The following is a 27,545-nucleotide window of genomic DNA, read 5'->3' as shown; positions in this document are numbered from 1 at the left end:
GCTCAGGGCAGTGCCAGACTCAGCCCTGCGGTCACACAGACCCGGCTGGACTCACCCGCCCCGGGTGCCCCTCGGGCTGTCCCAGGACAGGCCTGCCCCAGCCTGCGGGGCAATCGGGGCACTGCGGGCACAGGGGCAGGGCTGGGGCAGCCCCGGCTCTGTGTGTGTGTGTGAGGGATGGCAGGGATGGCACGGAGAGGGCAGGGCTGGGGCAGCCCCGGCTCTGTGTGTGTGTGTGTGAGGGATGGCAGGGATGGCACGGAGAGGGCAGGGCTGGGGCAGCCCCGGCTCTGTGTGTGTGTGTGTGAGGGATGGCAGGGATGGCACGGAGAGGGCAGGGCTGGGGCAGCCCCGGCTCTGTGTGTGTGTGTGTGCGGAGCGGCAGGGGTGGCACGGAGAGGGCAGGGCTGGGGCAGCCCCGGCTCTGTGTGTGTGTGTGTGAGGGATGGCAGGGATGGCACGGAGAGGGCAGGGCTGGGGCAGCCCCGGCTCTGTGCGTGTGTGTGTGAGGGATGGCAGGGATGGCACGGAGAGGGCAGGGCTGGGGCAGCCCCGGCTCTGTGTGTGTGTGTGTGAGGGATGGCAGGGATGGCACGGAGAGGGCAGGGCTGTGCTGGGACAGCCCGGGGGCACCCAGGCCTGCCCAGCCCCATAGGGGTCTCTCTCTGCAGGGTGTCACTGGCACGCTGAGGGATGAATCCCATTTTTGGGGCAACATCAGGAGTCCCAGGAAGCTGCAGAGACAGGACATGCACATTCCAAATCTTTGTTTGTTTCATTACGAATAAGAGGCAGAAGGTTGCAAGCATTGTAGTTAACTTTATTGATCATTACTGAAAAGGAGTTAGTAGAGGTTAAGTGCCAAGAGGCAGCTGTTCCTTCAGGTGCCCTGGCCCCGTCACAGACCCAAAACACTGCTGAGCCTCTTGCTGGGGCTCCCTCGAGGGCCTGGGTGCAGCTTGTTTTCAACAAGCACAGTTTTGTTCATACTGTGCGTGGGTTCAGCCCTTCTCCCTAACGGCAGCTTCTCAGGAGAAGTCAGCACAGAGGCTGAAAAGCAGCTCAGCTCCATCCAGGGTAAGATCTCAATGCCTGAACCCTTCTAGGACTGGAGTGTTAAAGCACAGACAACAGCAGAGCAGATTAGGTTAAATTACAAATTGTTTTTGATACAAAAACAAAATATCCCCTATTAGCATTAAGAAGGCATCCAAGTTTTAATACTCTCATTATAAAATTGTACCAGCATTTTTACTGAAAACAATATAGATCTTGTATATATTTAGTTTTGGTTCTGTTCTCGACAAGCAGTTGTGTGGCTGCTACCAAACCCCAACTGCAATTTGATGAACCTCAGTACAAACCACATGCATCACAAATACATAAATAGATCTAAATGACCCAGTATAAAAAATACATCCTATGCAAGAACCTCAGATATACTAAAAATCCCAGAACGGTTTGGGTTGGAAGGGACCTTAAAGAGTCCCAACCCCACCTGCCACAGGCAGGGACACCTTCCACTAGAATCAACCTGTTTGTGAAAATTCAGACTTAATACATCTGTTCTCCCTGAAAGCAAAGGTGGCTACTAAAATGTGGCAAAAGCAGTAGACAGGAGCAGAAAAAATACTGCAGAATTCTTGTCTGACTTATTGCTACATGTAGATTACATCAAGAGTAATCTGTTTTTTCCTAATCCTTGAAAGGTCAAATTGTGTATGGAATTCTGAACAGAGTAAAGAAAAAAGCACTTTTTATAAAAATAGCATCAATTTAAGTTAGATAAATCCTTATAAATACAAGAAAGAAACGAGTTACTCTATAAAACATTACTTGAGAGCATATGTTCCTGAAGCACCAGCATCACATCCCCAGGTTAAGGACCTCAGTGAGGTGTTTATCCACACAGTATTCATTCCCCTGTGCTGCCAGAGCTGCCCTGGCACACAGGGGGCTCCAGGCAGCTGCAGCAGCTCTGGGCTCTCAACCCCTCTCCTGTGGAAAGGAAACAGTTTTGGGCCAGCCCTGCTCCAGTGCTCAGCTCTTGCAGAGATGACATGGAGCCCCAGCAGTTTTAGCCACACACTGGTGTGAGGGTGAGAGGCAAGATCCTGTCTATGACTTGGAGTCACACTACACTTACCAGTGCTGCAGCTGTGTGACAGTAACAAAACCTGCACTCTGCTGCACCTGTATTAAGTGTCAGCTTGCAGAACTTCATGACACAAACTGACTCTTTTGTGGCAGAGGAAGCAGGGAGGATCTGAGGGGTTTTTAAAAAAAACAGTTTGAAAAGCTATTAAAACATAAAAGGATTAGAAACTTTAACATTTTTAGTGTTTGTAGCATTACAACTTTGGTGTTCAGATCTAGCAAATCAGTATATGCATGTAATCAGCCTCATCAAGACAGGTGTTCTATAATGAAAAACACTAATTCCATTTTCAGTGGCAGAGCCGCAGGATCTGACATTCCACTGTGAATCACAGGAATCAGAGCATTGTCCAAGTCGTTCAGGTAGTTCTGTGGGAGAAGGTGCCCTCCAGATCCTGCTAAGTATTCAACCTAGGAGGGAAACATACTGACATTAATTAATACTTCTTGTATTAACATTATATGCAAAACATGCTGCATCACAGTAAAAGAGTATTCCATCTACCATGAAGTGAGAAATTAATGATTAAGACAGCTTCTGCCCCAAATGTCATCCTCAGGATCTTGGGTAGGGCAAAACTCTAAACCTTCATGGAGAGATCCAAGGTATTTCCAAGGGAAGGTACTTCAGTGGAAATGGAGCGTGTGCAATAAAAGTTGAAAGCTTACCATGTCTGGGTCGAGGGAAACTCTGAGTCCTATCTTATTCATCCCGTCATTTTTCAAGGTTTTAAGGTGAGGGGAAAGAGCAGTGCTGCAGGCAATGGCAATCTCTCTTGCAAACTGGTGGGGAACAGCACTGGAGGGTTCACGATCCTTTGCAAAATGGTAAACCTGAGATCAGAGAAAGGGAGGGGCAGTCAGCAGCCTGGTACATCCCAAAGTTAGGAAAAAGAGTATTTCAGGATCACATAACACCAAACAGGGCAAGCGTTGGTGCTTGTCTGCTGCGAAAGCACCCGAGTATTTCATCCACACAACCAAAATACTTCAGGAACCATGGGAATGCCTGCATTAGGCATTTGCAGAGCCGTCACTGGCAACAGACTTGAGTCTTTTCCAGAGGACAAAAAATTACAAATGTGTAAACTCACCAAGAGCTGCAGAGAACATTCTGCATGGCAACACAGCTACACATAAAATCAGCTCATTTTAACAGCTTCACTTAGTACCATCACATTACCACTTAAATATTCCATAAGTAATAAAAAAGGCTCAACAACTATGTAATTCACTAACTTCAGTGCACTTCATAACTTTTCCCTCTCTTTCGAAGTCTCTGTATTGTGGTGCTTTCTCACTCTGAGTTCCTTCCATTGATTCTCCATCAACTGGGCTCAAAATTCTATGGAAAACAATAGTGTGATTAGCAATTTAAACAACACTTATAGTTTAGATACAGTAACTTCTATGCAATGGTATTCACCCATTCTTTAAGGCTATTTAAACACCTTAACAACAAAGTACAATACAGGACTTGCACTATGAAAATACAGATGGTACAAAAGGAAATGTCCTAAACAGGGAACTAACAGCATTAATAGAAACCTCATCTTGCAGGTTTAAAACACTATAAACCATCCTTGGTATCAAGCACTTTCTGCCACAAGAATACTTCAGATTAATTTTAAGAAACTAAAGGGAGGTATTTGAACATTGGGAGGAAGAACTCTCTCATATGTCTGGCTTTGGCAGTACATTTACCCTTTGTTTGTTTTCTCTTCATTTTCTACCCAGCAAATATCTACGTATTCCTTCACGTCCCCTGTATCCACTTGTCCACAGGTTATCCTGAAGTCCTTCTTGTCTCTTAATGCCTGACGTAGGCCTTCCATGGTTTCTCGTGTTATTTGTACCATTAGCCCATCTAGAAGAAAACCAGTTACAATTCCACATTATCCACAGGAAAAGCAGCTCAGCTTCTTATAGAATCTTGGCTTAAGTTCTACTGAGACCAACCATCTCCTATAGCTAATTAATAAATGCACAAAAGTACTGCATGCCCCACCTACAGCACTAAATGTTACACGAAAGAGGAAGAAAACCTATTTTGTCAACAGAACTCAAACTAAAAGATCATTTTTAAGTTAATTTTTGATTTTTTTTGCATATATATGCCAATATGTATATTTAGCAATATGGCAATGAAAATAGTTCCATAAAGGAAAGACCTGCACTGATTAAACAGAGTTTAAATTTGAATGTTTTAAAACAAGTAGGTGAACTGTCATGTAATTTTAGGCACCACTTCTTTGCAATAAGTTTCATACAAGATTTAGAAACCTCAAAAGAAATGTTTAGCTTACTGAGACATAAAGACTTTGCACAAGGCTGCTGCTATTTTTTTTTTTTTTTCTTTTTAAGTCTCTTAAGAGGAGAACAGAACAAAATTCTTACCTTCAACTATACTGGATTTAGCTAAAAGTCCTGAAGATGATTTTAAGGCTCCATTAAACACCACAAAACTTGCACCTGTAACTAGACAAAGTAGGATGGAAGTCAGCACCACTTCGTGTCACTCCAGTCAGTCATAACTGACATTAAACACAATTTAATGTGACACCAGAGATGCATTTTCCATGCAGCCTAACACTGAGCTTCCATTGCTGCTCTAGAAATGTGATTTTTGTCCCCCAGAGCTCTTACCTTCCCTGGGCTGTCCCGTGGCACTGATGGCCTGTGTGTGATAGAGGCCCTGCTTGTTCTGCACACACACCAGGTGAGAGTCTGCCTCGGTATTGAAACTGGCTCCAATGCTAATTACATGTTCATTAGAGGAATTGATCACTCTCATCACCTGTCAACACAAAGTTTGTCATTACACTGATAAATCTCACCAAGAGTGTATTTTGGCTGCTGTGTGTTTAGGTTTGTTGTTTTTTTTAATTACTAAAGTAAAACATCATAACCGGGAAATCTGCAACAGGGAATGTTCAAAAACACATGCTGAAGGATTTTGAAGAAACTGTACATCTTTCAGTACTTAACAGCTATCCTAAATCTCGACTCCTCATATCCACCTTCCAGTGTACCACAGAAGGAAGTGTGTGCTCAGGTAATTGCATGCCCTTCCCATTACACATTTAGGCCACTAAAAAGTTCTGAGGGAGGGTTTTTCCAAGAGCTGATGGCAGAGGTGTGACTGGTGTTGTACAAAAAATGGAAGACTAAAGCAGTTTGGATTAGAAAGCTAAGATGGAGGTACTCACCTCATTGTGCTTCCTCAGAGGTATTTTAATACAGCTTCTACCCATTTCCACATGGACAAACAGGTTGTCTATGGTATGCAAAGTATACTGGTAATTTCTAAAGTCCTATAGCAGACAAAGTATTTATGTTAGCAGACAATTAAGTATCGTTTTATTACCTTTTCCTTACTTCATCACTTAGATGAAGGTACTCTAAATGCATCTGTAGAACTTCCAAAAATCAGTACTATTTAGAGTGGCTGAAGACTTAGGGATCCCTTTTTGCCCACCAGGTATGTGACAGGTATCTCAGTGAATGTATTAATAAATTCAGAGCACTGACAAATTAGCTCTGTTAACCAATGGGTTATTTACTCTATGGCTACTTCATTCACATTGGAATGCCAGTGATTTAAGGAAAGAAAAACTTCAACACCCTCTCTCCCTTCTCTGATAGAAAAGTGAAGCGTGGAAGCCTCCACCTAGATGAGTTTGTTTGAAGGCTCACAGCCTGTGCCCTACAGCTCTAATTTGATTTACAGATTGAATAGTGCAACATTTCTTATCCCTTTCTGTGACAGAAGTAATCTCCCATCCCCTCAGCCACTTCTGCAAAATTCTGTTTATTTCCAGAACAACAACATTAGGTATGAAATGGTCTCATTTGCTTTTACTACTTCAGCTAAAAAAAAAAAGTATAAAGAGGCTCTTTTCACCAGCTGAGCCAGGCAATCAGTGCCTTCCTCCATCAGCACAGCTGCAGCAAGAAGGGTATTTACAAAACATCTCAGTGCACTAAGGTTTCCATGGGACAGCACCCAGCACTAAGGATGTAAATCACAGGTGCCCTTTGCCTCTGCCTCTTGTGTGGGGACAGGCTCTGCATGATCTCTCACTGAGCATCTGCATCACAGGTGCCAAGGCACCACCCAGAGAACATTCTGCAGCCATGCAGTGACTGAGACTCCTGCAAGGAGCACACACTGCCCCTGCCAGCTTCAGGCTGACACAGCCACCAAGGGGAACCCAGCTAACTCTGATCCACCCGGAGAGGAGCTCCACAGAAACCCCATCCAGCAGCAGCAGCAGCAGCACTGCAGGAAGGCTGCCCAAAGCCCCAGGGGCAGCTGCACAGTGGCACCTGCACAGCACCTGTGAGGCTGGTGGTGGCTGTGGATTTCCGTGGGAGGCTCATACAGGAGGAGGAAACCTGCTGTTCTTTGATGGGGCACCTCCTCCAGCTGTGATCTGCACGCCTGTGCTGGCAAAAAGGAAAAAGGGGCAAAGACTGCAGTTTCATCTCAGCTAAGATGGTCTCCAGACCCAGGAGAGGATGCAGTGATTGCCCAAATGAGACCTGTTCTGCCTTCCATGGCCCTGCCCTGAATGCTGGGATGGGAGGGCTGGAAGTTCTGTGTAAGTATCAGAAGAGGAAGGTTACTGCCCAGGAACATAGGCTTACTGCAATCTAAAATCAAATCGTTTGGGTAACAGAGGGAAAGCTTCCACAGGAAATGGCATGAATTTCAGACCTGTGGTTTTGCCAAAAGTCTTTCACAAAAGACAGTCAAGTTGAATAACTGTGGCAAGATTAAGTTTGTCTGACAAAGCAATTAGTACTGCAGTTAGTCCACAGCATCTGCCTGTCAAGTGTTTCTTCATATTAAAAACTGTCAGATTTAAGACCAGAATCCCTGCATCACAATGATGCTCAGAAGAAAGAAATGCACCTGAACGATGGCTACTAGCATCAGTGCAAGTGCCAACATCTCCCTCACTCATTAAAAGCCTTTTTTCACTACCAGAATTAATGCATAACAATACAAGGTGAAACAAACTGCTTCTTTAACTCCCTCATGAGTTTTAAGTCAAGTACGAAGAACAGAAATGTTAGCTCTGCTTTCAAGATTGAGCATTTGTTTGGAGGATATTTTGATGACAACAGGAAGGGCAGGTAATGAAGCATCTACTCACAACAAGCAGGTTCATAATCGTGTGTCCAATGTCTCTGAAGAGCGGCTCCCGGTGCCTGACACTTACCATGGGAGTTGGATAGGCTAGGAAGAAAAAGGTCACATTTACCTAACAACAACACTACAACTTGCTATTCCAAGTAGTTCTATAGCTTTTTTCAGCTATAAGCTGTCTCTAAACCTCAATATCTGACCAGCCAAAGGAAGCAGAGCCCCTCTGTAATTTTCAGCCACTGTGTGGTTCTCCCCTCATGGTTATATCTGACAAAAGTGGTTAAAAAAGCCAAGCACAGCAAGTGGATTGGTAAGAGAAAGAACAACAACAAAGCAGCTGCCACCTCTGCCACCACGCAGACAGGATCTGGCTGGTAGAGGTCCACTGTGAGCTCCAGAAGTCCATGAACAGGTGACAGGTCCATGTTTATGTGTTGGACAACTCCCAATTTTACAGAGATGGGGCAACTGAGAGACATTTTAAAAAATTGTATCCCATATGAGTCTCATTGAAGGGTGAGTCATAAGAGATGTAAAACTCAACGCCATTCTATCAGAAACTCACTTATTTTCCGTTTACAATACCTTATAAATGTTTCTCAGTGTATTAGCTGTAGCCACACAGTGCTGCTAATACTTCTAACACCAACCACCTATTATTTTACCCCATGTGGTTTTGCTACAATGCATCTTTCACAGTTCTGATTCTCCAAAATATCTGGTCTTTTTGCAAGGCCATCCTTTGAAACATGTTTCTAGTTCAATCTCTCTCTCAACAATGTCATCTCTATTCCATGGCCTTCCTAAGTCAGCACACCTTATCTCAAAGTTTGCACACAGATGTACAAGACTGTGTGAGCTTTCAGTCAGGTTTGGAGAATCCCTTACAAATCCACTTCTCACATTTATGGTCTTGCAGCTTCTACAGTGGTGGGCTATAGCCTTTTTACATGCTTAGAAGTTTCCAATGTATTAATAAGTTATCCTTTTAAGTAATCAATACCTTTATTTGGTTAATGAAGCAGTAATATTTTGCCAATATACTTAAATAATTTAATTTAAGTAACCATTTTATCAGAATTGCAAACTGGGCTTGTGATCATCCCTTCAAACCTTTCTCCTACAACCAAAAAAAAAATCTTTATATTTTACTGCCCGTTTTGGTTTCTTAGCTTTCTCATCTGCTAAGAGAAAAAAAAAAATCAAAGAAGTCTATCAGGACAATGAACACTCCCAGGTGGCTCCACATGTTGGGCTTATACAAGTGTAATATAAAATACTGCAAAAATTATTTAAAAACAGCTTGCTTGTCTAAAAACTACTTGTATTTTCCAAAGGGAACTTTACAGTTAATGCAGCTACCGTCACTGTTAAAACTTACCCCCATATTCTGCTCCCAATCTCAGCATCAAACGTATTGGAAACACTTTTGCCCAGGGTATTTCCAGCTTATGGATAAGAATGCCACAAAGAAAAGGGTTATCTGGTAGAATGTGATCATCAAGCTCCTGAAAAGTTGGTGAAACAAACAGGAATCCACCATGCTCTTTGCTGCTGAGAAAGCTTTCTGTAAAAGTAATGTTTTCCATATTTTTTATGAACTTTCCTGTAGAAAGAAGAATGGAGAGTGTTTACAGAGCTGGGTCACTCACCCCTCCGCGCCAAGAGAACTGCTCCAAGCAGTGAGCTCTGACAGACCTGCCAGCCCACCCTTCCCCTCACATCTTCCTGAAGCCTGTCAGCTATCGAAACCCACACAACATGAGCCTGTACTTCATCACCAAATGAACCTGACTATGGAGCTAAGTTCCTCCAAACAAGTGCCTAAAGTCCTAAACACATCAGTGGATGAGTTTTGATCAACAGACCAAAAATATTTACATTTATGAGCACTGCACTTCTACAAATGAAGTGCAGGTATCCTAAAAACCACAAACTCAGGGCTCATACCTAGAATCTCCACCACAATATGACTAAACAACAAAAAAACCTGCAAACAGGATGTTTACAAAAGTATATGAAACAAACATAAATTCATTTGTTTCTTTCGTTTAGAACTCTAGTCTAACACTGCAAGCTCTTTCAACAGAATCATTAGACAAATAATTCAAGAAAAAATATCTATCAACTTTAGGTTTTAAAGATCAGCAGGAATATTCTACACAAGAAAAAGTTAGACATTAAAATGACACACCTTTCATTGCATCTTTATAGATGTCAAGAAATAATTTGAATATTTCACTAGGGAAAACATCTTCATCTGGCAAACGCTGCAACAGAATGACAATTTCTGCCTGACCCAAACCATGCAGTCCATTTGTTGAGAAGCACCAGCACTTTTCTGAGGAATCTTTAAAAAAATAAGATACCACAGTAATGCTGTTTTACAGACAGAAATAAAAGGCTTGATTGAATGGAAAAGAAAATGTGCAATGCTTACATGTTATTAGCCTCACATTGACAAGCAAGTTTGCATTTAGAATAAAAGTCAATGGATTAGGACCTCCTTCCCCAAGCAGCAAGGCGACCTTTTGGTGAAATGGATGTTCCTCCACCAGAAGATCTAAATAAATTGACACATGATTTAGTTCAAAATACCAGCCAATGACCCAAACCAAGAATCAGTTCACTGTATGACAGAGTCATCCCATCCTCCTACTCCCGTGGTTATTGCCAAGATTTGAATAGCTACAGACCAACCAGGGAACAGCTCACCCTGAGATTCAAGGAACACAGAGAACTGAAGCAGCAGCTTGTAAGAAGGTGCAAACCAGGGCTGCCCTGACTTTGGAAACCCCTGACTGCTGACTCCTCATCCAGACCCCGATTCTGCCAGGTACCTCTGATAAGCACAGCCACCACTACCATGCAATTCAGTGGTGACCCATTCTTCTCATAACATAGTGATCTTGTTAAAAGTGCACAGTCATTACCCAACAATCCAGTACGCAACAAATAAATTACATGAGAATTATATTAAAATACGATCTTTTGAGTCTGTATTTATGAATGAGTCTATATTTACAAATCTGGGATAGCAGAAGGTGTGGGTGATAGGGGGTGGCACTGGATGAGCTTTAATGTCCCTTCCAAACCCAAGCAATTTTAGGATGCTGTGAGTAAATAGCAACAATTTTCTCAAGAAGTTAGCAGCTTTTACCTTTCCCTTTTCCACCCGGTGCAAGCAGAAGTGGAGGCAGCTGATCACCATCAGGAAGAAGGCTGATGTCTCGTTGCACCCAGTTCTCCACCCCACAGAGTGCTCTGTAGCTTGAAGCAGAGACAGGCACGGCCTGTGTGCCCTGACCCTCTGAACTAGGACTGCTCTCCTCTGCTGCTGCAGGGGAACACTCTTCAGTGCCTACAGTGACAGATCTGTCACTAGGTGCCACCTCACTCTGGCCAGGAGTGGCCTGCTCTGCACCCTCTGAAGGTACAGAAGGATGTAATTCCTCCATTCTTGTCATCTTATCTATGTCTTCCCTCAGTTTTTGATTCACATCAGTTACCAGGTCATCTTCCTCTGGGTTTGCAGCCTGTGAGGAAGAAATAACAAAAAAAAAAATTTCTACGTTGTCTCATAACCAGCTAAACTTTCATTACTAGTATTCTAGAAGCAAAAAGAGAAAGAAATCTATCACAAAAGTTGGGAATACATTTCCTCCTAATAAGAAGAAAGCCATCCAATCTCTCCTGGATCCTCCTCTTTTTTTTTGTTTGGGAGTTATATGGGTGAAGATGCACAGTTAATATATTTGTTTGGTAACACAAACTGGCTCAGCAGTTGTGTACTGCAAACATTTCTACTCTACTTCTACCATTCTACTAATAGCTGAATGTAGCTTTGCTCACTCTGATTAATTTTTAGTTTGGAGTCCAACCCACACTGCTCCCCCAGCAAGACAGGTATGACAACCATGAACACAGGCACACTGGGATGTCAGCTGTCATAAAAAAATGAAATGGGAAAAACCAATCCCCCAAGACTCCTCCAAAAAAACAGGGATGCACATTATCTTTCTTTAGCCTTGCATCTTGTACCAGAGGGAAGACTTTGTCCATACAACAAGAAAAAAACCTGGCAACTTTAAGCTTGGCCTGTAGCAGTTCTTCTGGTGTCTCATCAGCTTCCAGCAAATCTTCCATTTAATAAACATGCTGCCACAAAATAAAAAAAAAGCCACCAACTCCAAAGGGAAGACTCCACAAAAACACAGACAAAAACAAGGCTAAATTGGCTAATAGCAGACTTCTTCCCTGAATCTGCTTGTGGGTGTTTCATACTTGGCATTTTCTGCCCTTCACATACCCTGCAGCAGCACTTCCAGGATTTTGTGTTGCCTTTGCTTTGGAGCTGCACTGTGCTGGTTTTGTCTGAGCTCCTGAGGCTGCACAGGAGAAGCATCAACTGATTGTCTTCCACTCACTTTATCCATGCAGCTTTTAATTTCAGACATTGCCCATCTTCTGCAAGTGCAAATATCCTACTCTTTCCCCAAAATGAGAGACAGGCTGTATCTTTTGTTTACTCTCTTTTTTTATTTGATTACTACAGTTCTTCATGAGTATAAGCTGGTTTAAATGCTATACACCTGTTAAGTGCTCAGATCCTCCATATACAAATAATAATGATCTGGTTTTTTTAGCTTTATCAATATATTGTAAAAAGTCTTGAGTGCTGTGAAAATCATGGAATTTAAGTTACTAATTGAGACAGCGCTTCAGTGCTTGCTATGTTTTATCTTAAAAAGGCTTCACCTGAGGAACCTAGCTAAGTCTTTCCACAGCAAACTTACACCTCTTCTGTGGACTTTTTTTTAAAAATGCAGTTCATTTACTAGTATGCATGTGACTCAAAATTAGTAAACCAATCCCCCTCTTGGTTCAGTATTAGTTCACACTAAAAGCAATACACAGATTTTGTTGCAACCTATAATATCAGACCCCATAATGCCATAATGCCCTATACTTGTAGGGCACTAACCAAGTTGGTTAGTCTGATCCAGAGGGATCCTGATGGATTATATCATATATATATATATATATATATATATATATATATGAATGTGTGTGTGTATATATATATATATGAATGTATATATAAACTGATACATAAATATATATATAAACTGATGGATTATAATAGTGAATATATAAATATAAACGGATGGATTATATAATATATATAATATATAAAATATAATATAACAGGCCACTGGAATAAAAGCAAACAACCACAAACTTGTATTATAAGCACGTTGCTAATGACAGCCTTAAGAACTGTGGCTGAGGTGCCCTTCACAAAAGTGGTTCATCAAGCACTGCATACTGAAAAAACTGCTCTGGCAAATTTTCAGCCACACCAGTTCTGAAGTTCACAGACACCTCAAACCAAAGAAGGTTTTCCTTTGAAAACGTTGCTCGGTTTTACTCAAACTGAAAATTACTGCAATGTTTTCCAATCCAAGGACTTCAGAGCTGCTGCCCAAAGGACTGTCTCAGGTCCCAAAGGTTGTGACTCAGAAGCCATGGTGTGTAAGCGCCCATCCCTGGCCAGCAAAGCTCTCCCAACAGGTAATTTGTGCAGGTGAACCCTCCCGACTCCTACCGTGGGCGTCTCGGGCAGGTCTGTGCTCTCTGGGCTGGATTCCTGTGACCTCTTTGCTCCTGAGGACAGCTTTGCTGTGTCTGCCACCTCCCCGTTTGGCAGAATACCATCTGCAAACCAAACCCTCTTCTGCTCTCTGGGGCACAGCCCTGCGACAGACAAGAACAACAACTCTGTATTATCGCGAGTTATAGCCGCTCCACCAGCTGAGAGGGATGGAAATGAAACCCCTTCTCTCCACCACATGGACAGAGAACGCCTGTTCACTGCAACAGAGTACAGGGCGACATTGGCCAGTCTCCAATCGGGCAATACAAACTCTCACCTGCAGAGGAAGCTGCCCTGCTACAGTTAAATCTATCAATTCATACTACAGAAGGCTACTTCCTCAATCACCCCTCCACAGTGACATAAGAATGAAATGCATATCACAGCTAAAAGATGGAATACACTCTAAAAAAAGTTGATTTATCATTTTGTTAACAATGTGTTTTGTTTGAAGAAGGTCAAAAGTTTAATAAAAGTGGAACAAAGACACTAGTTAGTCACCAATCATTTGAATTAACATAGAGAATAAGCTTGGCTCTTCCCTTGTAACTTCTCCCTGAACAGCTACTTTTTGTTTCCCCATTAAGACTGGCAGTCCAACACAAGCCAGAGATCTCCCAAGAGATGTAAAAATTATAGAATGAACAGCTACACAAAAAGATTTACAATGTTAACAGAGAAGGCAATGAAAAAAGTAACATCCACTTTTCATAAATGGAGATTTAGGACCAGCTGGGGCCTGGCACCAAGACTGGGAAGTGAAAGTGTTTCCATTCAGAGTGTTCCTGTTTCACACAAAAAATACCAATTATAAATCCCAGATGTGATAAGTAGCTCTTTCCAAAGAGACTCCCAAAGTGTTAGATGTGCGTTACATTGAGGATCTGTACCTTCAGGACCAGGTTGTTTAAGTGCTGAGGTAGGCAATAGTGCAGATGGTGAAGGAGAGCCGGCACCCCCAGGTATCTGGGCCTCCTCTACAGATGCAACAGCAGAAGAATGCTCAGAGGAGACACTGGAATTGGGGACAGGACCAGTTGGACTCATCATCCTTTCAAATGCCTGTGCTAAAATAATGTGGTTAGTTTTTAAGATCGCACAATTGATTAAATTTCTTTTGCAGAGCAGTACTGTAGGTGGGTGGCGGCTTTTTGACAGAGGCAATGTAAAGTTTGTGATCTAGCTATGAAAAATAAACAGTCAAACTGTTGTATGGAAGAAAATTTGGACTGATTTTCTACCTGCATAATTGCCTCATTTCTCATGAGACAAAGAGACCTCCCCTTGTTCTCCTTGCAGTGGCTACACCACTGTGACTCCTGACCCTTGGGGCAAACACGTGTCACATCTGAACTCCACTGAGGTGCCTATTAAAAATCTGACATGTTTTCCACTTGTTATTTACATACTCATCAACAGGACCTCACTTGTTTCTCCTGCTGTTTTCATAAGCATCCATGGTTAGCTTTCCAGTTAAGAAAAGGTTATCTGATGAGTCATGTACTGCAGCCCTGGTAAGTGACTTTAAAAACACCAGGACAGGAAGCAACATAAAGTGGGCAAACATGTGAGAACAAGGAGGGATGTGGCCTTTAAACACACACAGGGCTACTGTGGAGGGAGGGTAACTTCTGCTAGATTCCTGTCACAGATGACTCAAATTGTATTCTTCTGTAACCTTCTATTTAGTCCTATGGAGTTAAAAGCTACTTTTTTGTTTGTTTGTTTGTTTAATAAAAAACAACCAACTCGAGCCTCAAAGTTCAGAATAAGAACTGGAATCCAACTAAGAAACAATTATCTTTATCCCTCCATCTCAGAAACAGGAAAACGTACACCAATTAAAGTAATCAAGCTCCCCAAAAAGAATAAGGGTTAAAGAGACAGTTCAATGATTACTGCAATTACTCCAAAAAACCTATTTACCTTTATTAATATCATCATAACAGCCATTGCAGACTCTTGCTTCCTTCTCCATGTAATGCAGTTTGCATTTTCGTTTACAACAGCTACCACAAAAAACCTGAATCAGAAAAGGATTGCATCAAATATTATAGACATATTGCACAGCAAATAGGAAAATACACTTCCTTCATCCTAAACCATCTGCAGCCTTGTATTCAAGCCTGTATCTTAATCCCTGACAAAGAAATCCCTGCTGCAGGCTGCTGGGCCAGGCTGCCTCGTGTGCTGGGGCTGCTGAGTGCCTCTCCTGCGCCCTCAGCAAGAACACGCAGTGCCGCCTGCATGGGACAAGCTCCCTTCACACAAGTATCTGCAAAGAACGCTGCTTTGGAAGAACAGAATATGCTCTTCCAACAAGCTATATATCCTCCCTATTTTAGAGCAGAAACAGGGGGGAAGGTGTGCCTCATTAGCCTGGACAATCTACAATGGGATCTACACAATCCCACTCAAAGAATTACGTCTTTAGAGTAGCTGGTGTTTTGCAAGAGTTGCCATAAATATCTGGAGGTTTTGTCACTTTCCCCTTATGTTCTTTCAAGGATGATCTGCAAGTTTTTAACGAGTCACGCCATTTTTAGCTATATGCAGACTCTGGACCCTTTACAAAAGGTCTTTTGAAATCCCTAAAAATGTTCTCTAGTCCTAATTGCTCCCAGTCCAGAAAAACAAAGTGGATCAAGGCTCGGGAGGAAAGGGGGAGGGAAATCCCAAACAGGAGTGGCATAGGAAAAAAGAAAGTTATTACAATTAACTCCTCCAAGCAGGAAAACTCACTGCAAAAGCAGTGATTGGTCAGTGTAATATGAGCTAAAAAAAGAAACTATTCCAGCTGCTTCTGGATTAGTGCCACAGGTAATCTACCTCAACAGGAAACATGCATGCTCAGTACATATGTTAGGAATGTGATTGATGAGGATTAATTGCTAATCAGTTGTAATCCACTTCAGGGCTTCAAGTGCCAAGCAGCACAATCCCCAGCAAGGAGTGTTCTCCTCGTACCCCTGGTGACACTGGGACCTGCAGGGGATTGCAGGAGGATTAATCCTAATGCACCTGAAAGGTGAAGGCAAACCAAGGGACAGGAGAAAGGAAGTGAGTAGCAGGCTGTTGAGCAAGCAAGTGGGTCCTGCTTGAACTAGGAAGAAAAAAGGTACCACAGCAAGAGACAAACACCTGGAAAATGGAACTGCAAAGCTGTTTGGCCTTGTGAGGGCTGCAGAGGGCAGAGAAAACAGGGACCACTAACCAAAACTTCACACTTCCCTCTGCCACAGATGCCAGAGTCCAGCAGTGCTGCTATTTTCATGGATAAAAAAGAGCTATGGGAATCCATACAACTGTCTTGTAGAACAGTCCCTAGAGGATAACTGTGAATTTTAAACAGTTTTCCCTTAGTTCCCAAATGGCTGAAAACACAACAAACAACAGCTTCACAAGGAATGTCCGATTTGGGATTTTTTAAGACTAAAAAAAGTCGCTATGAAAAAGACAGAAAGTCTTATGAGGCAGAAGGTTAAGCTGCACATTCAGAAAAGCTGTAATTGCACAGCATTCCCATATCTCTATGGTTTAGACAACCCATGCTGCCTTCACTCCCTCTCCTAAAGAAGAGACATTGTGATGCTCCCTAAATACACTGCTGCTCTGCCACGGGCCCCTCAGCCGACACACTCACAGCTGTCAACAGCACTGCGCAGTGAAGGGTCTCCCACCTCCAGACAAGGTGTGAGAACTTCACTGCAAATGTAAAACAGGAACCTGAAGTCAGTCAGCCTCATGACTAAAATGGAACCCACTCTGAGGGACTGTGCTTAAACCATCACAAAATCTCTCCAGGATATTATGGCAGCAAGCTCCCTGGCTGCCAGGTCAGCACAAGGAGTTCTTCATTTCCTGGACACCTCAATTCACACCTACATTTTAGTTCACAGTGGCTGCAGATGAGTAAATGAGCATCATCCTTTGAATGCACAGTGCTGGAACAGAGGTAGAAAGAAAAATGACCATGCCTTTCCAGGTGGTGCTTAACACTGGGGATGCAGAAATGTAGCGCTAACACCAGTCTTTGCTCTGTCTCCTCATCCTTAGAGCTTACAGAGCAACACTCAACAGTGGGGTTACTAGAACTCCTAGCATTTCCATTTATGCATTAGTACAAGCCACAGTAGATCACAAGGGAATTCCGAACTGAGGATCAGCTTTGGCATCACTTACTCTCTGTAGAAGACCTCAGGCTGAAAAAAAGTTCTACAACTACTCATTTTGTTGGTGAATCACATACTTTTACCCTGAGATGAGTTCCTTAGAAAGTGATACATCTAAACACACTGGAAGGCAAATTTAGACCATAAATCCTTTTGCATCGGTACTGCTGCTACAGCTCCTGAAAAAATGCAATCCCTTCAGGTTCAGGGGCAGTGCTCTACAGTTATAATAACTACTAAGACCACTGGATTCTCATCATCACCACCTAAATTTTTTTAGAACAAAAACAGTTAAGTTAAAAGCTCAATAATGGGTTGATTCAATACAACTATACTGAATTAGTCCATCATCTCATCTCCCCTACTCTGTGCAAAACACACCAACCTAGCCAGTAATGGCAGATAAGAATATACTTTGTACTTCTCTTTAAGAACAATTTTCACAGAAAAGGCCATGTGTTTCTTAATTAATATCAGTCTTTTCCAAAAGTCTTTAGGTTCCTATGGAGGGAAAATAAAACCTAGTCTTTGTCAAGTAAAGTACTTTGAGCCCCGAACACTTCTGTCAACATTCTCTCCCTCCTCTATCTTGGTTATGGCCAAATGAGAACGTCCTTTTCCTGTGGCAGCACAGGACCCCTCCCCAGTGACTCACCTTCCCACAGGCCCGGCAGTGGTGTCGTCTCTTTGTGAAGGTGAACTTGGCCTGGCAGCTCATGCAGTTGGGTGCCTCTGAGTCTGGGACCCACAGGGGCTGCTTCCAGGACAGAGCTGCGGGTGCCTTACGTGGCTCAGCGCTTTCCGATGCTTGATTTCCTACAGCCTCAGAGCTGCTTTCCCCAGGGTCAGTGTTACCAACATTTACACTGGTGTCTGGGAGGGGAGCTTCTGGGCTAACAGAACCACATTCCTGGCTTTCCCTTTCAAGTACACTTGCTCTATTCAGTTGTTTCTGACCAGCAGCTCCTTGGGAAAGGTCAAGCAACTGCTTTGGTCGTGCACCTTCAATACAAATATCAGAAGCCAGAGCTCCACTGCCACTCTCAGTCGTGCCTTGACTTTGAGACACAGTGGTGACCTCTGCTGCAGCTTCCACTTCATTGTCAGGAACAGATGCTTTAAGGTTACTATTAATGCTTGTTATCTCCTCCAGTTTTGCCTGCATAAGCTCTTCATTGACCTCTGTGAAATCCAGGCTGTTCAGATCTGTTAAACTCCCTCCATCTGCATCAGCTTCCACCAAGTTACCATCATTGTCTGAAGGCTTCAACACACTGGACTGCAGACTTTGTCCATACAAGAAATCATCAAGCTCAGCATCGCTTATTAGAATATCACTTTTAATCATATTGTCCTCAACAGTAAAGTCAGCCATAACAGAGCTCATGCTCTCATCATAAAGAGTGTCTACACCAACATCATATGGCTCAGCTCCAGGGTCTAGAAAAGCAGAAGCAAAAGCTTTGATTTGCTGAGAATCACTATCATCAATTATATTCTCAGTACTGTATTTCTCTCCATCTCCACTTTCTTCTGCAATACTTTCACTTGTTTCAGCTACATCTTCTTGCTCATGCCAGCTAGTACTTTCACAGGATTCCCTGCCAGGGAGATGAGTTTTAGACTCTCCAGCATGAGCAGTTACAGTATCACTAATAACCTCCGCCACTGCATTTTGAGGTAGAGGATTAACCTTTTCTTCTGATACAACTAAGGAACCACACATGGACTCAGGAAGGGAAAGACAAGACAGAGATGTCTGGACATCCTCAGCTGACATACATGAACTGGAAACACTGCTTGGCATCTCACCCCTATTAAGTTCTTCACTATCTACATTCTCTTCTGTGCCTTTCTTTTCCAATTCTACTTCAGCTCCTATTTGACACGAGGAGCCTGGCAAGTCATGATTTCCAGGTACTGTTGCACTGCTGTTGTGCAGGGGGTGCCTCTTTGGCAGCTCTGAAGGCATGGAATCAGCATTACTCCCATTGTTTGGGTCTACTTTTCCTACGGCATTTCCTCCATATGCTTCTTTGCTTGCTGCAGAGCACGCACTGTCATCTTGTGTTTCAAAAGGCAGTTTTTCGTCTTTGGGACTGTGTGCATTCGAAATCTGTGATGTTACAGTGACACATTCAGGATCCAGGGCAGCAGTTTTTCCAGGGTGGTCAAGTACTTCATTGCACTTTACAGGTTCTGTCCTGTGTTGATCGTCACACAGACCCAGGACTGCTCCTGCAGCGCAACTTTCTGGTTGTAAAGCTAAATCATTAATTTGTTCTGTTGCAAGATGCCCTGAATCTTGTAACACCGAGTCCCCATCCCTCTGCTGTGTGCTGGCAGCCCCGCTGCAGCCAGGTGAAGTCACACAAACAGGCGTGGGGACACAAGACACGCCACAGCCAGCGGGCCCCTGGCTGCCCTGGAACTCATCCAGCTGCAGCTCCCGAGCCCCTTCTGGAGCAGCCACTGAGGGGATTAAATCTGCTGTGTCACTGACAAGATCACACACAGGCACGCTACACCTTCCCAGGCTCAGAGCCTCAGCCTCATTTAGGGAGCTGCTGTCCACAGTGGACAAGAGGTCAGGTCCAGCCACACCTCTCTCTTTGGGTGGTGAGAAGCTGAGCACGTCCCTTGTGCCTGCTGGGGCGCAGGGAGAGCTCTCCTCTGGGGCAGGACATCCAGCAGGATCCTCTGGCAGCTCTGCTGTGGGGTGTGCATGTTCTAAGCAGTCCAGGACTGAAGACAGCTTTGAGTCGTATGGATTTTGAGGGGTTCTGAAGCACTCATATTCATCTATTTTAAGCAAGAAGAGACCAAAAGCAAAGTTTATGACTCCTCTCTTTCCACAGCGTACTACCTCCTCTCAACCCCATCTATTCATCAATACAAGCTTTTACTTAGCAGATGCTACTTTCAAACTCCATGGTAACAGTCATTTGACCATGTACTTCCACTAAAAAGGCAATGCAGAAACCAACCTGTATTCTGCTCAAATTCATCAAGCAGTTTGTCCAAGTCACAGACTGCAGCTTTAAAGTAACTGTCCATTCTAGTCTCAGTTCTAGGAAGCTTTAGCCTTCTTAAACCTACGGAGAAAAACATAGCATTTAATTCAAGGCAATTTTTGTTTAAAAAGCCCAAGTGTTCGTATTAGACAGCAGCTCATATGAGGCGGTTTCTTATTTTTATTAATACTTTCTTCTCTCTCCATGTAAACAAAACCCAAGCACAAACAGGGCTGCAGCCTCTAAGTATTCTGGATATGCTCAGTGTACTCAGCATTATGAACAATACACCCCCAAATTCACTTCAAACGGCAGAATTGAGGCTACTTATTAAAAAAAAAAAAAAACCCAAACAAACAAACAAACAAAAACCAAAGCATCTGCTATGGCATTACAATGTCAGCACGTTTATAACCAGAAGGAATATTAGCATCTTCTAGTCTGACCCCATAAATATTTTATGCCACACAGCTCACAGGCAAAAAACCAACAGGCCATTATTACCTTTCAACACAACTGAACTGTGTAAATAATAGTAAAAATTAAAAATCCAACATGGTAATTAAGCTCATCATTTCTCTTCTACTCAAAACACACTAACAACTATGCTTCTGAGACCCCAAGAACACGAAACTCTTATTATAGACTTAGCAGGTCATCAGAGAGCTATTTATTTATCAATCACATCCCCCCACTGCAAAACACCCTGGTTTATTTGTTTAATGAACCTTCCTAGACACTCAATTTTATGCCTTTTTGGTCACTCAGAATTGCCTGCCAACTGCACACCTTCTTCAACGGCTGAACACGAACACCCATACAGTGAAACTACCAATGAAAACTCAATATTTACAGTTCCTCTGAGCAAACTGAAGGGACTGAGATCCATTTAGTCTGCTATCCGTAAACCCCACCGTGGTGGTGGAGAGCTGTCCAGTTTTCCTTCTCCTTTCACCAGTGCCTTCAGCCCCTGCACTGGCTGTCCTCACAGCCTACCCCAGTGCAACTGGTGCCGCCTCGTCATGCCCAGCCACCCTCCCGAAAGCTCAGAGCCCAAACAAACACTTCGATCCTCTCACACCACTCACGCCACCCTGCAGCTACAGATCCACATTCCATGCCTTACTTCCCCCCAAGCTCTAAGGTTTCCCCTCACTGAACAGTTCAGATCGCCAGCTTTAACCTGTGTCAATGTGTAACTGCTCACCACATGTGACGCAATTATTTACCACACTAATATGTGTGGAAAAAGAACACTTTAAGGGAATGTGCAGTTCAAAGAGAGGCTTGCAAAAGTGTTAAGAAAGGTGAAACAAATATGCAGTAACACAGTACTTTGTGCCCATGTGTAAGCCAAAAATCTGAAAAATGTGCATTATATGATTCGCTTTTCGCAAATATTAACATGAGTATTATATGTTCTATGTTAGGAAGTTATACTGTATTAATCCTCTTCAGTAGTGTGTTAAATACAAATTTAGGCTATAACATGATATTAAAATAGAAACAATGCCACGTAAGATACTTTTTCTAACCAACTCAAGAAATTCTTCGCACAGAGATAACAGCAACAAAACACCAAAATCCCCAAGAGAAGAATTCCTGCCTCCTTACTGGGAAGAACCAGACTTGGTGGGGACCGAGATGACTGATTGACAAGATGAGGGGGGAAAGCTGACAAAAACCAGGAAACACCCTCTGTTTGAAAAGAATTTTTGAATCATGTATGAGATATATGAATATGCAACAGCCTCTTGCTTTTAAGGGTTAATCCATTGTTAGTGACCAATGCTTTCAGGAGAAAAGCATCCGAACGTTCGTAATTCTTTGGGTTTTTTATTTAACTCTGATTGTCCAAATTCTTACTGCTCTAATTTGTATTGCTATTTTTATATTTTAGCTTATATTAAACTTTTAAACTTAATATTAGTTTTTATCAAAGTTTCAAAATTTTGGAAGAAGCGGTCACAAAGATTTCACAAAAAACGAACAACCCAACTATATCACTGTTTGGATATCCATGGCCATTAATCAGTCACAGCCAAAGCCTTCAGGCTGCACTCTAATACGAGTCTCTGGCTGCTGTCTGGAGGGCTGGAAGAGCAGCAAGGACAGACTCGGTCCTTCTCCTCACCCATCTGAGCACAGCTCCTTCCTGTAACCATCACGACCTCCCGGCAAGGGGGATGCGACAACATGAACTGGAAGTTATTTCAATTAAGAGCCTTACACGATTAACAGCTTTTGGTGATTCACTGAGAGACATCAAAGTGCAGATCCTGTCCCTAAAGCACGTATCTGTGGGCAGTCAATACTCAGATAGACCACATAAACAAGAAATATTGAAGGGTTACAAGAAAACCGGGCATCAGAGGATGCGTAATGCCGGTTTGTGTCCTCTGTAGGTATTTATTATACAACCTCACCACTTTTCACAGATATCAATAACAATAGGAGTTTATAAATAACAAAAACCTTCCTCACTGGAAAAAAATACAGACGAGAGGCAAGTAATTATTTCATCTACCTCTGTCTTTTACTTAAAAAGGTCTAAGGAATATTCACTATGTTGCATTCTTGAGAGACGCACAAACAAACTGTGATTTAAGCATAAGGGCATTATTAGATGTCAACACTATCTATTTTTAGATTATAATGCTAATTAGAAGGGTGCATTGATGCTGTACAGCGTTGGCCCACTAAAGTCTCCAGAAATAGGAAGAACTCAATGAAAAGAACTGTAGAACTAAAACCACACGCCAATATTTACATCTATTTAATACAGATTAACCCACTTCTACAGAGAGCCCACAAAACTATCATACTTCAGTCTAACCCAGTGATGTTGCTTTGTTTAGTTAAATCTACTTTTAAAATAAAATGGGTATCTGAGTTGGTAAAATATTTCAAATAACTAACCTAAGCTTGAAAAAACAGCACATGCATTATTACTAATTTCATTACTCTTTCCTCAAACTTTTCATATGTCTTCATCTTTCTAAAACAGACCTACAACCAAAAAAACCTAAAACTCGCAACAAAACCAAAACACCCAAAACAGGGTAGACCAGCAGTACCTCCTTGACCCTCGTGCACCTCTCTGTCCCAACTCCATGTATCTGCATCACCAAAGAACTGTAAAAGCCTTATAAGTTTTATTTTCTGCTGCCTGGATTTGCCTGCAGCCTGTCCCAGTGTTAACATTATTGGATTAGAAGCTATGAAAAAGCTCTGGTGACACATTTTTATTAAATGGCTGCTTGCTTCCTTGAGTGAAGGGTGTGGAGGAACCACATGCTCCAGCAAACTGCATTTTTTTCCGAGCATATTCTTTAAAGACTTATACTTGTAACAAAAGAATTACACTATTTTCTAACTATAAGAAACCAGGAGCACCACCACGGTATATGTTTTTTAGGCGGACACAAACCCTTGTTTTCTGAATTGGTTTTTTAGAGCTCTGAATACAGTCACTAGACACTCTCTAAACTGGTTCACAGATTAGTATTTTTTTTAGTATATGTTATACTTATAACTTTACCTGAGGCAATAATAGTGCAAGGAGACACACAACTTTAGGCTCTCACCAGCTCCATTTTAAAGATTTTTTTAAAACATGTTTTAAATTATATTTAAATCACTGTCTGGTAAAGACTCGATGGTTTCAGATAAAGATAGATTAAATATTTATGCAGGAGGAGACTTGAAGATAAAACAGCAGCCTGCCTCAAAATGGGAAAATAATACTCTAAGCACAAAAGGTACTACCAAAAAGTGCAAACCGGACATGTCACTTGTGCAGATAAGCCTCTAAGCAGGCTCATCCTAGATCCCCAGCAAACGTTCTGACACACTCCCAGAACCAGAGGCAATAGCTCCACCGCGCTGAAGCTGTTAACTATTAACCGCGCAATGCAAACCCTGGTATCTCACTGACTGTGCTGCCCGCGGGTGTGACACGGCGTCCAGAACACTCCACAGCCTTCCACGCTTCCTTCAAACCCTGCATGAATTACTTATCCCTTGACACGTAACAGGCACGTGTTCCAGAGCTCAAAACCAGCATTCCACTGGGGACTTTTCCACGCACTCTTCTTTAAAGGAGAAGATAACACAAGGCTGCTTGTGGGGTGGCCAGCTGACAGGAGGGATTGTCGGGGCTTTTTCCCCAGATTCACTCTGTAAATGGAGGCAGTGAGCAGCTCTCAGTGGTGATAACTTGCAAAACAGGACGAATAGGTTAATTATTACCAAGCAGCCAATTCAAGGCCTGAAGACAAGCTACCTTTTCATGTCTAAGCGCCCCTGAAAACCACTCTCCATAGTTTTCACACATACGGGCAGCACCAAACGCGCAGTTTGCTGCAGCTAATGCCCACTGCAGAGGATTTCACACCACACATGTCAGAGCAGCCCAAGCTGGGGTTAAGAGGCAAAGGAACACAAGCAGGGGCACAGGGGCGTCCCCTCCAGAGGGATCACCACCACCCCAATTCTGATCACCACAACCCCTGTCTTTTTGCTCGCTGCTTATGTTGTTTCAGCTCCGTCACCGTGTTTAATTATCAGATTTAGCCTGAGCAGAATGCTGAACTAAGGACTGTGGGAGCACTGAAATGGTTTTTCCTACCTTAGCACCCCAGCCAGTTACCACAGTATCAACACGAGCACTGAGCACTAAACCCACAGTGAAATGCTCGTGGAGTACAGTGTGCTCCTTCTCCCTCACTAAGGATGATGCCATGATGACTTTATCTTTTTTTAATATACCTTTTATATGTTCTCAGTACCTTTAACATACATGCCTGTAACTCTTTAGGCCTAATATCTCAACATAATCTTGGTATTCTACTATGCCAAAAGACCCAACTCCTAAAAGCCCCACAGTCAAAAGGCAGAAAACGTTACACTATCTTGAGAAACTAACCCCCCTCTAAAACACATCCTGAAAACTTAGACCTATCTAAAAAAAATACTTTAAAATAAAAAAAACCACACCATTTATTTAAACCTCTCATTGAAACATCTTTTTTAAATCTACTGATTTACAAAATCTATAAAATTGTATACACCATATAACATATGTATGCATTTTGGTATATTCCATTTTGACAAATTGTTACAACATAAAAATCCTTATTAAATACCAAAATAAAAACCTTTTAATCCCTTACCCGTTTCTAACTCTTAATTCTAAGACCAAGGAAAAGGCATCAGGGGCATTGAAGGAATTAATTTCCAGCTTTTCACCCTTCCCTGACACCATATACCCACACATAGGCCTGAAGCCCTAAAGACAAAAAGTTTAAGGGAACAGCTGCCCACAGATCAGCAATCAACCCGATGGAGAAGTTCAGTACAACTGAACAAACACTGCGTGAAAACTTTAAATAAAAACAAAAAATTATTCTTGCTGAGCAGAACAACCTATTGTCCAAACCAAAAGCTGAGGTGGCTGCTGCCACAGCAAGTTTAGGAGCTGAATCAGCGGGTGAACAAAAAGCTGCAGAATTTTTCAGACATATAAGGACAAGCTTACAGGACACAGCACAACAAATTGTCTTGTTTGAAGAATGCCATCCTGTTAGTTAAGCACAGACTCTTCAGAAGGACAGAACTCCAGCAGCAGTGTGGACATTGCCACCCTCAGCTCCATTCCACATCACCTTCAGCTTAGGAGGGTTTTTGTTCAAACATCCACCCATAAAACCCTGAACTGAGAACAGCATTAATCGCACCACCCAGAATCCCTGAATTACAGGGCTGGAATGTCCCTGTGGAGCTCCCAGCCCAGCCCTGCCCAGGCAGGGTGCCCTGGTGCATCCCACAGGAAGGTGCCCAGCTGGGGCTGGGATGGCTCCACACAGGGACACTCCAGGCCCTCCCTGGGCAGCTGCTCCAGGGCTCTGCTGTCCCTCCATGCACACCAGTTCTCCCTCCTGCTGCCCTTTCTTCGATGGCCGCTGCTGCTGCTGCTGGCACCGGCAGCGCCGAGCAGAGCCCGGCCCGTGCTCTGGCAGCCCCTGCAGATGTTGGGGGGCATTGATGGCATCCCTGGCAGCGTTCCCTTGTGCAGCCTGCCCAGCCCAGCTCCCGCAGGCTCTGCCCAGCCCACACATGCTGCACAGCACAAAAATCCTCTCCGTGGCCTCCCCTGGACCCTCCAGTAGATTTTTCTTTATTCCGCTGTGAAGCCCAGACGTGGGCACAGCACACTGGAGGCAGAACAGACCGGTTCTGATTCCCGGCACCAGCAGTACCAGCAGCCAGCCCCGCCGGGAGGAACGGGCCGGGAAGACCCAACCCACCCGCACCTGCCAGCCGGGACAGAAAATGGCTCTGGAGAACGGGAGCAGGCCCGGCAGAGCTCTCGGTGCTCGGCGGAAACCGCGGCTCGCTCACCAGCCGCTCCTCTGCTTTGCATTATTAACCAGCCGAGGTTCGCATCACAGCCCGCCGGCCACAGAGCACCGACAGCTCGGGCTCCGCCAGCCGGCTGGGGCCTCGGCCGTGCCCCCCACAAGGTGTCAGGGACCATTCTCTGCTCGTATTGACACACAGACTCAAAATGATTTACACTCCCTAAGTGTGGGGTGTACGACGGTCCATTCCACTCTATATGCCACATATGTATCCTATAAAACCTATAAAATAATCTCGTCTATTTTACTTCATATACCATATATGTTCTCCATATACCCTACATAGCACTCTTTGTACATATACTATACTCGATATACCATATATAAGAACCGCAGTAAGCAATAACATCACTAACACCCACAAACCTCCGGGGGCAAAACAACCCACCCAGGTAACCTCAGAGGTCAGACTCCCACAGCCGCGTCGCCCCGACCTCACCCGGCCGGTTCGGGGCCGTCTCCCCTCACGGCCCGCCCCGGCCCCGCCGGCGGCTCCGGGCGGCGGCCTCGACCCTTCGCTGCGCGCAGCGCGCCTGCGCGGCCCCACCCGCGCCTGACGTCACCGCCACCGCGCCCATCCCCACCCGGCGCGTGGGCTTCCCGCCGCGGCCGGCGCGGGGCGCAGCCCGGGAGCAGGGCCACACGTGTGACGGACAGCATGAGAGGGCGTGGCATACTGAAATGGGCGGGGTTGTGGTTGTGATTGACAGCGCAGGAGGCCTGAGTCGCCGATGGGCCTGCCCTGGGGCGGGGCCTGTGGGAGGGGCGGAGCCGCCCGTGCAGGTCACACCCCCCGCTTTGATCCCTACCCCCCGGCAGGGGGCGCCGTTCCCATCTGGGTCTCGTGATGTCACCCCCTCAGACCCCGCGGTGCCGTCACTGCCACGACACCAGCCCCACTCAGGCCCTGCCTGTGCCCATTCTGGTGACATCATTCTCTCACAGTGACGTCACTGCCACGCCATCAGC

General features: G+C 44.0%; 1 protein-coding gene across 3 annotated transcripts; it reads right to left on the bottom strand.

Annotated features, from left to right (window-relative positions):
* Nucleotides 1-1,942: 1,942 nt before the first annotated feature.
* Nucleotides 1,943-27,034, bottom strand: ZFYVE16 (zinc finger FYVE-type containing 16). 3 transcript variants are annotated; one of them, XM_054287595.1, is made up of 18 exons: nt 26,965-27,034; nt 20,128-20,235; nt 17,796-19,942; nt 14,895-14,991; nt 13,859-14,035; nt 12,921-13,069; nt 10,473-10,848; nt 9,753-9,875; nt 9,507-9,662; nt 8,694-8,918; nt 7,320-7,402; nt 5,367-5,471; nt 4,804-4,954; nt 4,555-4,635; nt 3,862-4,024; nt 3,397-3,502; nt 2,827-2,991; nt 1,943-2,568 (listed from the first exon to the last, which is right to left on the bottom strand). In XM_054287595.1, the coding sequence occupies exons 2-18, from the start codon at nt 20,195-20,197 to the stop codon at nt 2,407-2,409; spliced, it is 4,536 nt and encodes a 1,511-aa protein (XP_054143570.1). In that variant the 5' UTR covers nt 20,198-20,235; nt 26,965-27,034; the 3' UTR covers nt 1,943-2,406. The 3 variants fall into 3 exon arrangements, with proteins under 3 accessions (XP_054143570.1, XP_054143571.1, XP_054143572.1); XM_054287596.1 differs by having other exon boundaries at nt 27,016-27,030; XM_054287597.1 differs by lacking the exon at nt 1,943-2,568 and having other exon boundaries at nt 2,901-3,502.
* Nucleotides 27,035-27,545: the final 511 nt, after the last annotated feature.

The sequence above is a fragment of the Melozone crissalis genome, unplaced genomic scaffold (assembly GCF_028551555.1).
Source record: "Melozone crissalis strain CALT ecotype California unplaced genomic scaffold, PUWL_Pcris_2 ptg000060l_1, whole genome shotgun sequence".
Taxonomy (NCBI): Eukaryota; Metazoa; Chordata; class Aves; order Passeriformes; family Passerellidae; genus Melozone; species Melozone crissalis.
This window is presented reverse-complemented; position numbering and strand designations above follow the sequence as displayed.